Source organism: Camelus ferus, chromosome 15, assembly GCF_009834535.1.
Source record: "Camelus ferus isolate YT-003-E chromosome 15, BCGSAC_Cfer_1.0, whole genome shotgun sequence".
NCBI lineage: Eukaryota > Metazoa > Chordata > Mammalia > Artiodactyla > Camelidae > Camelus > Camelus ferus.
This window is the reverse complement of record NC_045710.1, coordinates 44,439,474-44,456,647: the sequence shown is the minus strand read 5'-3', so window position 1 is coordinate 44,456,647 and position 17,174 is coordinate 44,439,474. Positions and strand designations below refer to the sequence as shown.

The 17,174-nt window shown below is 32.7% G+C and overlaps 1 protein-coding gene across 4 annotated transcripts in view; it reads left to right on the top strand.

Annotated features, from left to right (window-relative positions):
* Positions 1-17,174, top strand: part of USP34 (ubiquitin specific peptidase 34) — a 202,297-nt gene that overhangs the window by 98,911 nt on the left and 86,212 nt on the right. For all 4 annotated transcript variants that reach the window (XM_032497624.1, XM_032497621.1, XM_032497623.1 and 1 more), the window contains 8 exons: positions 763-876; positions 2,622-2,721; positions 2,852-3,011; positions 5,715-5,841; positions 5,938-6,085; positions 12,920-13,020; positions 13,234-13,443; positions 16,729-16,854. In XM_032497624.1, coding sequence (XP_032353515.1) covers positions 763-876; positions 2,622-2,721; positions 2,852-3,011; positions 5,715-5,841; positions 5,938-6,085; positions 12,920-13,020; positions 13,234-13,443; positions 16,729-16,854 — 1,086 coding nt within the window. The remainder of the gene's footprint in view (positions 1-762; positions 877-2,621; positions 2,722-2,851; positions 3,012-5,714; positions 5,842-5,937; positions 6,086-12,919; positions 13,021-13,233; positions 13,444-16,728; positions 16,855-17,174) is intronic.

Genomic DNA, 17,174 nt, shown 5'->3' with positions numbered 1-17,174 from the left:
GTGAAAGCTATAGAATATATTGACTCTTCTTAGTTAAACGGTTGTGGTTTTTATTCTGTCTTTGGGCACATAGAAGCCAATGTTTAGATTTATAGATTCCTTGGAAGGCATTTTTAGGTAGTGCTATCATGATATTAAGGATACTGTTCTATCAATTTTTTTGTTTTTATCAGATGCCAAAAGTGATTCAGGTGATAATTTTCCATTTGAATTTTAAAACATCGATGATAATTAAGCAATAGACTTTATTATTTCTGTGCTGGTTTTTGAGATTATAAAGGCTCTCTGTGAACACTCATCTCTGTGGTAGAATTGAGTACATATGAATGAATTTTGGTAATATAAACTAACTCAGTAAATCCAAGACAGATCTACAAATAGACCTTCAGGTATCTTAATTTCAAGCTCTAACTTACACACAAGCTGTACATGTAGCTGTACATCTTACAAATGTGTCTGGTGTAGGTATACACTAAATGATAAACATTTTCGGTTAATTTCCTCTGATTTGGGCCTATGTACCTATGTACATCTCAAAAATTGAAACACGTATTAGATGGATTTCAGTTACTATGTGAATAAAATTTTCATTAAATTTAATCTGTTTTTAAATTATCACTAAAAACCTGAGCTGATACATTGTCTTCAATATTTTTAGTAAAGTTTGTTAACTACTTAAATCTGTTATGTTAAACCCAATAAAATGAAATCTGTTAAATTAATTTTCACACTGAACTATCTTTAAAAAAACTTTTTTTAAAGATGCCCCAGCTAAAGCCTGAAACGATTAGCATGACTGGCTTAAACCTGTTTCAGCATCTCTGTAACTTGGCTCGATTGGCTACCAGTGCCTATGATGGTGGTTCAAACTCTGAGGTATGGATTTAGACTTGTCACTTTATTAGGTCAACTTGTGGAATTTTTTTTTTTATTCCTCAAAGTAGCTTAGTGACTTACGTAGTCTACCAAGCGTTGAATTTACTAACTGTGCAGACTTTTATTCTAAGGTTTCAAAAAGCTTATTTTGGTTTTAAAAAGTTTTATAAAGCAAAGTTGATTTTTCATTACTAAAGATAACCTTGGTTGTACTTAATGAAAACTTGTGGTACAAACTTTCAGCTATAAAATAAATGTCATGAACATATGATGTACACATAGATAATACAGTCAATAATACTGTAACAACTTTGTATGGTGACGGATGGTAATTGATCTTACTGCAGTGATCATTTCAATGTATAAAAATGTTGAATCACTTTGCTGTACATCTGAAACTAATATAATATTGTATGCTAATTATAACTCAATTAAAATAACTTATTGCACATTTCTTGACTAATAGAGAAGAATTTTACCAAGTAGAAGGTTGATTTGTCTAAAATCTGATTTTCATGTCATTCATCGTGGCCAAGCTTTTAGTTGCTCTTGGGCAACTCCAGCGTTCCTGTTGCAGACTTCAGTTTTGGAACAGAATCTACCTAAATCGTCTCTGACCATGAGGCATGATGATCAGTTAATTAACTGTCACAAATTGCTGGTCTTTTCTCTGGCTTAGAGTTCCATTTGCCTAGTTGGGTGGCTGTGAGGTTTTCTTCGAATGCATTATGCTTAGACCCTCCTAACACAGACTGTTACTTGAAAATCTTCCTTACTGGATATTCCAGTTTATTAATGATAGCTTTGATTTATGTCGTATCCACTCATATTTTTCGTTAATTTTCTTTGAAGGTTGAGTTGTGTTATAAAGAGAGAGAAGCAGAGAAAGCTGATGTTAATCTGTGTTGTAAAGAATAATTTTAATTGTTTTTAGAATGCTTCTGTGGTATTTTCCTGCCTTCTTTTCCTTGTTTGAATAATGTTCGTTTTGTTTTGTTTGGTTAGTTGTTTTTATTTTTAAGTTTTTGGTCCTAACTGTGATAGCAGTCTAAGTTTCAATTTGGTGATTTCAGACAACTAGACAGATCTGATTTACCTAAGTAGTCATACTCTAATTTTGAGGTAATACTGCTTTTTAAGTAGATGATATGAACACTAAAGCTGTTCCGTCATCTATCAGGTTATCTTTCTTCACTCTGCTCAACCTTTGAGAACTTTCCATTTCTACTTTTTCGGTACCTTTCAGTGAGAATACTCTTTTCATCTCATGGTTGATGTAAATTTAAGTGACAACTTGGGTTAGCATATCTTTTTGATTTCCTGTGAATAACTGAAAGGAATGACTTTATTAGAATAAGTTGGATGAAAGCATTGACATTGTTATGCTAATAATTGTGTGTGTTGTTATTCCTTTGTAGCGTATTTTGAAGATGTGAGGTTTTCCCACTATGTAGTCACAACTTTTGAGTTAAACGTTACACACATACATAGTTAGATGCTTTATAAATAAGTTATCTTTAGAACCAATACAGGTATATTTCAGTAATTGAGGAAATTTCCAGGGCTTTTATCCTTAACAATTAGTTAAGAACACTAAATAATTAGGAATTGTCTTTTAAATACTTTATAGGATATTAAAACTCTTTGATATTGTATGCCTTTTAAATTTGTTACTTCAGTCATATAATAATTTACATTGTTTGACAAATAATAACATTTATACATTTCCTGTTTTTCTTTCTTAGCTGTGTGGTATGGACCAATTTTGGGGCATTGCTTTAAGAGCACAATCTGGTGATGTCAGTCGAGCAGCTATCCAGTATATTAACTCCTATTATATTAATGGTGAGTGATTTGAAATATTGTTGAATAGGTAATTTTTTATGTATTTTTTGTTTAGCTATAATTCATTTTCTTTAATACAGCTAAACAAGGATATAAGATTGATGTACATGTCTAAACATGTGATTTTCAGGTAAAACGGGTTTGGAGAAGGAGCAAGAATTTATTAGTAAGTGTATGGAGAGTCTTATGATAGCTTCTAGCAGTCTTGAACAGGAATCACACTCAAGTCTCACTATTATAGAAAGAGGACTCCTTATGCTGAAGACACATCTGGAAGCATTTAGGAGAAGGTAATTTTTTTTTAATTCCACATTATCAGAATGAATTTCAGGCTTTTTTATTGCTGATATGTCCAAAAGTATTCTTAAAATTGAAGTTTTTCTTGGGGGCAGGTAGAAAGCATAACTTACAAAAGTGAAGGGTTAGTTACAGAAGTAATTTTTATTCATTATATGTTCCATTTCGCTGTTGAATAGGCAATGTAGGTTCCTGGTAAATATTGCGAAATTTTAAAAATCATAAGACTCTGAGAAGATATGCATGAATAAGACTCTGTAGACAGAATTTCATCTCTAAGAAAGTATTACTATGATTGAAATGGCAGACCAACACTACCAGAAAAAGTTTCACTAAAACCCTCAACAAGAACATCGAATAATCTCTCATAGTTGAATCAAGTTGAGTCATTTGTTTCATTTGCTGTTTTTTTTTCTTCCTGGACTAGGAGACAGTATTTTAATTTTGAATTTCCATTTACCATGGAAACATGATCAAAAAATTCTGTGTTAATGAATATCTATATAAATTAATTTAGACATACCCTGTGTAATACAGAAATAAAGCAAATTAACATTTATGAATATATCGACTGAATTGAAAGGTGAGTAGATAGTTTTAATTAAGAAATTCTGTTTGTTAAAAATCATGAGTAAATGTAAAAGTACAAAGAACTGTGTTAAAAAATTGTTAAAATTAATAACTTCTTTCAACTTCAGAGCTTAGTTTGATAATGAAAAACTTATACGATTGATATATATTGGCATTTTGTTAAAATATTAGGAAATACTGAATAATAAAGATATTCCACACATAACATGGCTCCATGGTTTAAAACATTTAGGCGTTACAAAATTCTTTATTTTGATTCTGATTGTAATTTGTGGAAATTCTACTTTAAAAATTCCTTGTGTTTTTAAAGAATGTGTAAGGGAACTAAAAGTTTTTTGTGCAGAAACTTCACACTGCCTCGTAACTTTTATCACTTTAAAAAAATAAAAATAAAAAAGCAAATGTGATATGTCTTACTCAAATTAATACAAAATTAATACATACTCATTATAAAATTCAGATATTGTGCTAAAATAATACTGTAGAAAATCAAAGTCTTTATAATCCATCTTTTCCTATCAGATATATTTACTGTTAATGATATGATAGGTATTTTTCTAAAATTTTCTCTATGCTGTAGGGTCTACAAACTACAAACCAAAGATCCTGTTGGTTCAAGCCCTTAGTCCTCATACAGTGTTACCAATATTTGAAAAATGAGAACTTGTTTTAAAAGTCTTTAAAAATAAATTGTTCCTAGGATTCAGTGGTGCATTTTATAAGTTTAATGAATTTCAGTTTAAAAATCCCTTCTCAGACGTACAAATTTTTCTCTGACTCAGAAAAATTGATTGCAGTATCCTTGATAGAAATCTTTGTGCTTGTTCTTATTACTCTTAAAGTTAGTACTGGTGTTAACTAATTAATATAAATATTTGTATTATGGGTGGCAAGTAAAGAAACTAGGAAACCAATAGAATTGAATATTCAAAAACTAAGAGCTAGTTTAAAAATTATCCAGGAATTTTCATGCAAATCCTTGTGTAGTATCATTGTACAATTTCAAGTGCTTAATGTGTTTAGTGCTACTCCTAATTTAAAACTGCCTAACGTTTATAAAATGACAATATAAAGTAATTATCGTATTTGTGTATTCCTTATGTTAAGAGAGTAAATAAAAGTGTCTTTTTAAAGGGGCTTTCTTTTTAAAAAGAGATAAGGTTATAATCTTAAACAGGAATTCTCAACTAGAAGCGATTTTGTCTCCCAGGGAACATTAGGTAATGTCTGGAGACAGTTTGGACTATCAGACAGCTTAAGAGAGAAGACAGTGCTATTGGCATACAAAAGGTAGAGGGTGCTGCCAAACATCCTACAGTGCACGAGATAGCCCCCTCATAACAAAGAATTATCTCAGACTTATCTAGAAGATTAAGATTACTCTTTTGCTTATAGAAGCTGAACATTGAATCATTTCCAGGAAATCAAGTCCACTTACTTCCTTATCTGTCCTCCTTTTATTCCAGAATTGCTGATTAGTTTTAGACACTGATAATTTTTTTCTTAACTGAATTCAGGTACCCTGGATCCTGTCTTCAACAACTGAAAATCAGTTAGAAAATTGACAAATATTTAGTGAGTGTCATGCTAGATGCCTGTCTCCTTTGAAGTATTAATCTTTATAACTCATTTAATCTTTATAACTCATTTTATGATTTTTAGCAGTCATGGAATCAGCTATCAAGTTGTTAGGCTGGTTAACATATATTTACTAGAATACAGTTATGTCTTTGAAAAGTATTTCCTAATACCTTTTTTCCTCTTCTGAATGTAGGAATGACAACTTGCCATTTCACTTACTGGATTAGTTTATTTAAATTCCTCCTGCTTTTGCTACTCCCCTGGGCCTCCTCCTTTTTTAAAGTAAATAATGTTTTTAATGGGATTTTTTTTCCTCAGTAATTTTTCTTGAAAATTATTTTGTAAGAAACTCTTGGCTTTATTTACATATTTAAGTTTGATTTAATATGATGAAAAGTGTTGTAAATTGTAATGTGCTAGAATCTTTTGTGGGCTTTTTCATTTTGTAAAATAGTAAAAACTTTTGTAACATTAAAATGATTTAAAATGATATTCTTCCTCTGTGTGGTTTTTGTGTGTTTTAGGTTTGCATATCACCTCAGACAGTGGCAAATTGAAGGCACTGGTATTAGTAGTCATTTGAAAGCACTGAGTGACAAACAGTCCCTGCCGCTAAGGGTTGTATGCCAGCCAGCTGGACTTCCTGACAAGGTAGGTATATAGTTTTAGTTTCCAGATTGATAACATTTCCCAGTTCAAATGTATGTTCTTTTTGTATTTTTAAATTGGTTGCATCTCATATTTCAGATGACTATTGAAATGTATCCTAGTGACCAGGTAGCAGATCTTAGGGCTGAAGTAACTCATTGGTATGAAAATTTACAGAAAGAACAAATAAATCAACAAGCTCAGCTTCAGGAGTTTGGTCAAAGCAGCCGAAAGGGAGAGTTTCCTGGTAAGTCCATCAGTTCAAATTTTCATATTTTCTAGGTTCTATTATATGTCAACTTTAAATCTTTACTTCTTTGAAGACTACCAGCCATGTTTATGGCTCCCACCTCCCCCACCTCCCCCACCTTCCCCTACCCTTGCTATGGTTCTACTGATCTTTAGGCAAGAGTTTATAGTTTCTTTAGGTGTTATTTGCAAACACTTGTCTTCATTTTTTTTAGAAAAATTCTGCTTTTGGAAGTTACTTGAGAAACAATGTGGTAATTAATGTTTGTGTACATACACTGCCCACTACTCAGTTTACCCAGTAATTTTTTTTTGGCCATTTTGATTTATATTGTTCTATTTTTTAAGCATGTGAAAATAATACACCCTTGTGCATCTACCCTTCTCTCCAAAAAGGTATCATATTAAGAAATTTTTCATGTGGGCCTGAAAGATATATTTGATTCCTTCCTTACTATTAAACCACTAGTGCATTTTTAGTGTCTTTCCGTACATGTAAGAGCTAATCAGAGGAACAACCACGAAAGCTGTTAATTTTTACAATTTAAGGGTCTGAAATTAAAGCAGGATAAATATATATTTAGGAAAACATCTTCAAGTATGAGAGGCTTCTTTGTAGGACTTTTAACCTGTCTGTGTGCAGAGTGATAATTCTTTTGCATCTTTTAGTAAGGTGCCAGCAATTTTACTACAGTATGCCTAAGATGAAAACATCTGTGTCTTCTAAAGTTTATCAGATATTAAATTTTGTTCTTGAATAATTAATAAGTATTCTTGGCACAGAAGAGTAGATGTTGAAAAGTCTCCATCCTACCCCTATCTCTAAACCACCCATTTTGCTTCTCCTGAGGCAAATTTTCTTATATAAATCTTCAAGAGATACCAAGATATAATGTAAGAATATTTGTATATATATAGTTGAGCCTTGAATTGCATGGGGGTTAAGGGTGCCAGTCCTCCACACAGTCAAAAATTTGTGTATAACTTACTGTTGGCCCTCTGTAGCTGTGGTTCTTTGTAACCATGGTTCATAGATTCAACCAACTGAGAATTGTGTTGTACTATAGTTTTACTATTGAAAAAAATCTGTGTGTAAATGGATCTGCATAGTTCAAACCTGTGTTGTTCAAAGGTCAACTATACACTTAAAACACAAATGTAGCATTCCAGTTATACTCTTCTACTCTTTGCCTGTAATGCTTAACATTATCTTAGAGAACATTCCATATTAGTACATATAGAAAGTTACCTCATTATTTTTAAGATGTGCATAGTCCATAATATGGTAGTACCATAATTTATTTTACTTATTCTCTATTAATGGACGTTTAGGTTGTTTCCATTCTTTTGGTATTACGATGTTTTAGAGTGGATCCTTAATATATACATTAGCTAGTACATGTTGGCTAAATACCTAGCTAGGGAATTTTCAGGTCGAAAAGTATCTGTTTTGATTACATTGAAATGTACATAAAGAAAAGAATGTGAAATGAGTAATAATAAAATGAAAACCACCAATGTGCCTACCACCCAGATTAAGAACTGGACGTTATTAGAAGCTAGTTGTGTGTCTTTCCCTGATAGCATCCTTTCAACTTCCCCTTAACAGTATCTTGATTTTTTTGGCTTTTTTTTTTTTTTTTTTGGTGTTCTTTGTAAGTTTTACCTCCAGTATACATATTCCTAAACAGTGTATTTAATTTTGTGAAAGAGATAAGCAAGCACAAACTTGATGGATTAGGTAAAAGGGGAGCACAGCCGCTATGAATAAAGGGTCACAGAAGAAAACAAGTTAAAGAGGGTATACTTTCACCTTTCTTTAAAACCTCATCTGAGGTTATCAATGGGAGAATTCTCAAGTATAGGTCTTGGCACAGTGAAGACATATCTTAGTGCTATAATGTTGACAAGATGCTGAAATACCTAATAGAAATACTGTCAGAGTCTTTTCTGATCTCTTCATGACCTACTTTAGCTCTTAAGAGTAGATGAAAAGAGAATTTCTTCTCTGAGGTAATATGAGTATCTTCTGCTGATTTAAGCAGAATCAGAGAGTAGAAACTTCACTAGCATATGGTAAAGAGAGCCCAGATACAGATATGAATCTGGGCCAGATTCGCTTGCCATTCTTTGCTTGGACCTCAGAGAGGGTATTACGAAGGCAGTAGAGATTGTGGTCATGATGGCCCTCAGTAATGGATTTTTCTAGTCACACTGATCCTATTGGTTGTCCTCCAGTTGTTGAATTGTGCTCAGCTGTTGAGTATGCTGTATCAGCCTCCTGATAATTCTTTCCGCCTGTCTCCTATGTTAAATATACTGTTTCTGATATTCCATACCTTCTTTATTGCCCCCCTAGTCCTTTTTTTTTTTTTTTTTTTTTTTTTTGGCTGAAATACAATGTGATTGTCCAGTAGCTTCCTGAGAGAAGGTTGATATGGGGTAAAGATTTTGATTCTTTGAATGATCAAAAATATATTTCTTATGTTTTCATGCTTTATGGTATGGTAATTTGGCTGGGTATAGAATTCTAGATGGGAAATCATTTTGTTTTAGAATTTTCGAGGTATTGCTGCATTGTTTTGTGATTCTGTTGTTGCTATTTAGAATTCTGAAGCCATTTTGATTTCTGATATTTTAAAACCTAGTTTAGAGCTTAGTGGATCTTCTTATTCCTAATGTTCTGAGGTTTTATAATACTAGGTCTGAGTATGGCTCTGTTTTCAACAATTGTGATAAGTACTTTTGTATTTAGGTATTTAGAGGGCCCTTTTAGTTTGGCAATTTTATCTTTAAGTTTGGGGAAATTTTCTTGAATTACTGATTTTCTGTCTTCCATTTTATCATTTCTCTTTTTCTAGAAATTCTTTATCTACATGTTTTTCTCTTGAATTGTTCCTAACTTACTTCTCTTTTCTTTCCTATGTTTTGTTTCTTTGGGTCTTAACTTCTGGAGAGATGTTCTCAACGTTATTTTGCAACCCTTTTGAGTTTTTCATTTTTGCTGTCATGCTTTTTAATATCTAACATCTTCTTTTGGTTATTCTTGGACTATTCTTATTTTCCTAGTTGAAATATTTTTTTGAAGATACTGGTATTTTTTCTTTTAATTGTTGACTTTGTAATCTAGACTCTTGCTACCTTCACTTTAATTAGAATGGTTAGCTGGTTTACCTAATTGTTTTCTATTAATCTCACCTTTTACCCTTTTTTACCTTACATTTGCCATTACAATACCATTCTAGCATTCTTCAGTTCTATATATAGATTAAAATTTCCATTTACTTTCTTTTTTTTCCCTCTTCCTAATGAACTTCCTTTAAAAATGTTTATACTGCAGGTCTGGTGATGAATTTCCTCAAGCTTTTTATTTTGTCTGAAAAAAAATTTATTGCCTTCATTTTTGAAGGAAATTTTCACTACATTCAGAATTCTAGGTTAAGAACTTTTTTCTTTCAAGACTTTATAAAAGTTTTCCCATTATCATTTGGCTTACAAAGTCTTCTGTCTTTCATGCTTTGTATACAGGATGTCTCAACATTGTTTGGTTTGACAATATTTTTCTTTAATGTTGATTTTCAGAGGTTTGATTATTGATGTGCCTTGTTATATCTTTATGTTTATGCAGTTTGGGTTTAGTCCAGCTTCTTTGGTTTGTGTATTTATAACATTTATCAAATTTGGAAAAGGTTAGCAATTAAATAAAAGGTTATGAATTACATATTTTTTCAAAATTTTTTTCTTTTCCCTTATTCCTCACCATAGTTTCTGGGCCTCTAATTAAATGTATCTTAGACTGTCATTGTGTTTCACGTATCACTGAGGTGTTGTTCTTTTCCTTTTGTTCTTTATTTTTTTTCTCTTCTCCTTTTCTCTTTTTCTCTCCCTTCTCTTTCTCCCCCTTCCTTCTCTCTTCTCTTTCACTCCTCTGTGAGATGGTGATCTTTCTCCTGTGCTAAATCAGTATAAATTGGATTATAAGTTATAAATTCATCTCTGGTTTGGGATTTATCTTTTTGAGGTCTTGCTAGTTACTGTAAGTTCATTTTGATTTCCAGCTTGCAAACTTGGTTGATACTTTTTTCCTTTTTTTTCCCATCAGATGTACGTAAAATTTAAAAAATTTAGCTTACTGGCATTTCAGAATGTAAAAATCAGATGTGTGTTGTTTAATATACTACTGTAACCTAAAGAATTTTTAAGATTTCTCGTTTCTTTTTCTTACTTTGAAACATGCAGTACATTAAGATTTTATATTTTTAAAAGGATAGTAACTTTTCCCAGAGCTTTTACGGAATAAGCAATTTTTAGGTTAAAAAATATCCTCTCAAAAGTAGTAGAAGATGACACAACATTGTAAAATGACTATAACTCAATAAAAAATACTAAAATAAAAAAGTAGTAGAAGATACAGAGCTGCTCAGTTAACTGTAAAAACCAACTTAGCCATTATAATTGAACATTAACATGTTAAGCACACAATGTGTAGGCCTATCTCACATATCAAATAGAGCCCAAAATAAACTACTAGCCATCTTCGTTCTATTTTGGAACAGTTATGCATGCTTAGGGTATCTAACAAACTAGGAAGCAAATCAGCTCTATATTTTCTTAGCAGTCCCTTGGATATTTTATTAAAACAAAGGATATTTTATCTCAATGTTTACTGTAAAAAGATCAGCAAGCATGGGTTGTATCAGATTATCTCAATAACATAGAAAAGAAATTTAATAAAAATCTACCAAAATGTTAGAAGTTCAATATAGACTTTCTTTTCATCTAGTAGCCTATGTTTTTCTTAAGCACTGACTTTGTATTATATGAAATGATTTGGATAAAACACTATATCAGAAGAGGGAACTCAGTTATAATTTATGGGTAATATGATGAATAGAAAACTAAAGAAATCAAGTGCATTGTAGCAATTTAAAAATTAGTTGGGGTACTGTTAATATGAGGTCTTTGTTGCATATACGAGAATAAAACCCTTTGAGACATATAAATGAACAGCCGAATAAGTGGTTTTGCCTAGCATGTGTCTATACAAAATATTACAGAGGTGCCAAGTTAATTGCTTAATATATTTTACCTAGATCTGAATGGAATTTTTATTTAATTGGATGAAATTATTACAAATAATAAACCGTGTGAATTAACTGCACAGGATCAGAAGTTCTGAGAGGAAAACCCAAAAGGATAATAGATGAATTTCAATACCAGCTGTTATACGTTTAAAAACTATAATAATAATATCTCATGAAGAATTGTTAAATAACAATATGTAACAAAGTAACAGTTTTATGACATGTTCAGTTTAGGGGCAGAAATAAAAACTGTTTCTCTCTAATATTCAGGGTGAATTTAAAGTATTTTTTGCACAAGTGTGCATGCGCGCACACACAATGAAGTATAGGAAAATTCAGAAATAGGATTGAATATTTATCAAACCATTGGGAGAGCCAACATTTCTAGGCTTAGAAATAACAAGAAGGGAAATAATCTAATACAGCCACACAACAGCTAGCAATTTTGCTACACAACAGTCATACTTAAGGAAAACTGCTGAAATGAACCTTATTGGAGACACTCATTTTCCTTCCTTGTGAATGAAATGTTTTTTGATAGTTTTTTTTTACTTGAGTGGAGGGAAAAGGTAACTTTAAAATGTTATGTGTCATTAGAGAAACCAGTAGTCCTGCTTCACTCATTCTTGAAAATAGCTGTTTTAGTGCCTATCCAATGGAATTTTCCTACATTGCTAATAAAATTGAATAATATTTGAGTTTAATTATTCATCAGATATTTCATTTCACTTAATTTTCCTCCAATTAGGCATTTCCTTTAAAAATTTTTCATTGATTAAATAATAATTAATTTGAATACCTGTTCTAATGCTAGGAGTACATCTGTGGTTGTAATAAAATTGTCTTTGTGGAACTGGGATTTTTTTTTTAATGGGAGAGAGACAGATACATATATATATAATGTCAGACGTTAATAAGTGCTTTAAAGAAAGATTAAGCAGAGTAAGAGACGAATAGTGAGATGCGGCTCTTTAGATTTAGTAGTTAGGAGGAAGTCCTTTTAAAACTCATATTTGATGAAAAACCTGAAGAAAGTGTAGAAGCGATCCAAGTGAATTTCTAGGGAGGAACATCTTAGACCTTGAGATGGGAACATGCTTGGTGTTTTCAAGAAAGAACATACATGGGTAGCTAAAGCATATTTAGGTAGGGATGATGGTGGGAAATGAAGTGGACGATGCAGGCAGCAAAGAGGACTTTATGCATTCTAGAAATAAACTGCCTCAATCTGTTGAGTTCATTGAATTTACCATAATCTAGAATGCTGTAGCTCATCTTTTCATGCCTGAGCTTTGGGTTTTTTTCTGCCTATAATCAATTTTATTTTGTTTTGATGGGTAATTATCAAAAGAAAGAGAGTACTCGATCACTATAAATACTTTCTGGTTACTTGTAAACTAAGGTTTAGTTAATGAATCTGATTCTCCTGCGTGTATTGCTGAGGTGAAATGCTGTAGGTTCCTAGAAAGCTCTGTAGTGTTTGTTACTTGTACAGTTTTTTTATATTACTAAGCAAGCGCGAATTGATTTAATAAAACTGCTGCTAAAAGAGGATTTTCTTGCAGCTTTTACTGTTGAAGGCTGATCTCAGACAACAGAAAATAATGCAGGAAACATTTTTTCCACTTTGCTCAAGAATTACACTTAAGCTTAACGTCCAGTGGATTAATTGCTGTAACCATGTATTCATGTCAGCAAATTAAGTTAACTTATGAAAATGTTCACTCACATTTCCTGCTGTTTTTAAGGAGGCCTTATGGGACCTGTCAGGATGATTTCATCTGGACATGAATTAACAACAGATTATGATGAAAAAGCACTTCATGAGCTTGGTTTTAAGGATATGCAGGTACACATAAATTGGTTTGAGTTTTGATCATCTATTGACTGTTATGCACAGTAGTTGAATGAATAGTCAAAGATATAGTTCAAGAACACTTCTTACTGCTTTTGTTATATTTAAATTTTAAGGAAAGTCATTTTCTATTTGATTTATTAAACCAAAAACTTGATGTGTCTAATTATATGTTAATTTTTTCCACTGTTGTTCCTATTTTTATAGATGGTATTTGTATCTTTGGGTGCACCAAGAAGAGAACGGAAAGGGGAAGGTGTTCAACTGCCAGCATCTTGCCTACCACCCCCACAGAAGGACAACATTCCGATGCTTTTGCTTTTACAGGAACCTCATTTAACTACTCTTTTTGATTTATTAGAGATGCTTGCATCATTTAAACCACCCTCAGGAAAAGTGGCAGTTGAAGATAGTGAGGTGACTATATCATTTCATTTTCACAAAATCTTTTGTCTTTCTGTTGAGTAGAAAATAGTTTTCTCAGTAGTCTCTTCAAGGCAATAAAACCTAGTAATCCGTTTATTCATTCATTAACTGTTTAAGTGCCTAATATCCAGGCATACTGTTTTAAGTATTATTTTATAAGGATCTAAATAGGCACAGTTTTAGCCTTCATTGAATCTAGTGGGGAAGACAGATAACGATATCCTTAACAGATAAAATAGTTTCAAGTAAACTAACAAATCAGTAGTTTCTGGTAGAGATAGCCGCTGTGACTGAAGCATAAAGGACTGGTGATAGAGACCCATTTATACTGGTTAGGGCAGGTTTCTCAGAGGGATACCATACATAATTGGAGCCTGAAGGATAAAAGGAGCCTACTAAATGAAGAAAATGAGAAATGATCTGGATAGAGTAATCTGATTCCTGAAGCCCTTAATATAAGGAGTTAGGCAGGTCTGGGAATTGTTAGGGGGCTAGGAAATAAGAGTGTGGAGCTGTGGTGGGAGAGTGAAATGAGAGGAATGAGATTGAAGAGATAAGCAGAGCCAAACTGGCCATTACAAGCCATTTTCAGTTTACTCAAAGTGAAGTGGACAACACTAAAGTATTTTAAGCAGAGGGAGAGACATATGTTCAGATTTTTGTTTTAAAATGGTAAGTTTGTTTTGGCAAGAATTAAAAAAAGCAGTAAGGAACCTAACAATTAGTCCAAGGAAGAATACCATCTTTTTAGTGATCCCCACAAACTTACTTCTCCAGACCAAACCTCAGTCCTTTGAGTTCCACACTTATATATCCAATTGCTTTCTTGATGCCTCTACTTGATGTCGCACAGGCATCTATTCTTCTTCATCACAAATGGAAACCACCCAGTTGCTCAAGCCAGAAATCTGTACACCGTCTGTTTTCCTTCCTGAACTAGAGTCTATCCTTTCTCCTAATCCAGTCTGCCATCAAATTATGTTGTTTTGACCTGTTGTCCACTTATTTCCACTGCCACCATTCTGTTTGAGGCACCATCAACTCTTTCATGGAAGAATAATAATTTTGAGACTGAGTGGCAAAGAAAATAGTGGTGCTTTTAAGGCTCTCCTTATGTTAGGCAAACTGTTCTTTCTTTTTCAAGAATGATAAGTGAATTTTTTCTGTGTTTCCAAAATGTGTTTGGTTGTGAATGCTGTTGTAGCTGCTGTTGGGTTGTCTGTTCCTCATAGCCTCATCTCTCTTGTGGTGGGAAGCTCTTAAATTCTTAAGAAATGCCTTTTTTTCATGCAGAATAATCAATAATAGATGTCCATGAACCTCCATTTCCTCACCTTTTAAATTTTATGCTGTAAATATTTAATGACCTTTTACTTCATGTCAGCACTGTACTGTCAGTTTAAAAGAGAAAAAGGTAATTACAAGAATCCCAGTTTTCCAGGCAGAGGGTAATAGCTCAGTGGTAGAGTACATGCTTAGTATGCATGAGGTCCTGGGTTCAATGCCCAGTACCTCCATTAAAAAAAAAGAATCCACTAATTTTCCAAGAGGATGCTAATGTTCTATGCAGTGTACGTTAAGGGAACAAAGGGAGGAAACAAATCTGGGGACAATTTCCTCAAAAGAGGAGTTGTTTAAATTGGGTCCAGCTTCTGTTAAAGAGGGAAGAGAGGCATTGCAGATTCAAGGAAAAGTGAATGGCATAATTGAAAAACTGGGAGTGTGAGTATAGTGTAATTAAAATACAAGGTCTGAAAGGGAGATTGTAACCTATACCACAAAGGACCTTATGAGATTTTTATTCTTTGTAAAATGGATTGCCATTTTCATGGAATGTTTTAAAGCAACAAAATGAGATCTTTTCTGGACTTTTACAAATAAAGTTGAGGTGTTAGTGTGGGAGTTACATTGAGAAAACAAGGACCAGAGGTAGCAGGACCGGTTAATAGGCCATTGTATAATTGTCGTTGTGAGGCCTAAACCAGAGAGAAAGCATTCATCTATTGGCAGATATTTTATTAGACTTTGTGACAGGAATGCTGCTGTTGATGTGAAGTTTCTGTGTTATTACAAGGCTGATTCAGTCTTGAAGAGGATTACCAAAAAAGTAAAGGATCTTCACTGGATATGACCCCTATTTTATAGTGCCTTTCAGTCATAACACAGAACATAGTCATGTACACTTGGGAGGGTTTTTTCCCTTCAAACTGTTTTTTGCAGAGTTCAGTTTCTCTCACTCTGCCTCTCTCTCTCTCAGCTGGGTATGTACAAAGGAATAATTCTATTTTACTGTAGAACTCTCAGTGCCATGTCCCCAAATAAACTGAAAAGTTTACTTGAGTTGCTTCTTTCTTCATTATGGTTGTGAAAAGCGAAGTTGGCCTTAACTCCTCCAGGTATATTCCCTTTCCTTCACAGTGTACCAGCTTTATACCATTATACAAAAAGAACTAAATTACTTTTTGTAGATGTATAGAAGAGTCCTTTGGCATCTCTTCGACCATATAATACCCCAAAATCATTATGACAGCAGCTAGTAATAAAATAATACTGTACAAATTCATACTCTGGAAAATTCCAAAAGTGTAAATTTTAGCTTTGGCTGCTTGGTTACCTCATGGACTGCTTTAATTTTTTTAAAAAAGGAAAACTTGCCTATTTCTTACATAACTTCCTGAAACATCTGTAGCTTACTATTATGTCAGTACCATGTGGAGTTCAAATTTAGCAAGTAATAATGAAAAAAAGTAGGTTTTTTAAGATTATTTGCTTTTCTCTTAATCCCTACTTGTCTGACACTAGAATATAAGATACGAATTAGCAAAATATGAGAAACAGGTGTACTCTTTTCCCAAATGTAACATCAAGGATTTAATTTACCATGTCTCTTGTTGTTCTTAGAATAGTGACTTGCAAAGAAGAAATAGATAGTCGTACTGAAATTTACTTGGATAACCTTATAAAACACATTTTCACTTCTGTTTGGAAAGTTTCCTGGTGAAGGTGGCCAGATCTGCAGGTCACTTTTATACCCCAGAAAAGTGATCAATAACAAGTTGAAACACCACCACTTTGATGTAACTGTTAATTAATTGAATAAATGTATTTACTATATAAAAAGTGGTTTATTCTCATTTTAAAGTGGTTTATTCTCTCTTTTAAAGTAAGATTAAAAATGTCAAATTTGATAATCAGTCATTTTATGCCAATTAAACTTGTTTAGATTTTTTTTTTTAACTGAACTGTCTTGATAAGCAGTTGTTCTTATTTGTGTAGAGCTTAAGATGTGAAGAACTTCATCTTCATGCAGAAAACCTCTCTAGGCGTGTATGGGAGCTACTGATGCTTCTTCCTACATGTCCTAACATGTTAATGGCATTCCAGAATATCTCAGATGAGCAGGTGAGTTCACAATACTTTTTATTCTCCTGGAGGATGGTACCAGTTTGCATTGTATGAGATTGCTTGTGGACCTGTAGCCTCAGTAATTTTGCTCTTAAATAGGTAAAAAGTGCCAGTTCATGTTAATGTTGATATATTTAATTATTAGTGAAGTTGACTAATATGGGTTAAATATAAGGCAAAGTTTTTTTTAAGTTATCTTAAGAAAATAACAGATTTACCTGTATATCAGTTTTTTTTATATTACTTCATGTTCTGAGTGTTGCTTTGTTTTCAACAACAGAAAGTAACATTTAGAGAAAATATACTATAGTTTAATG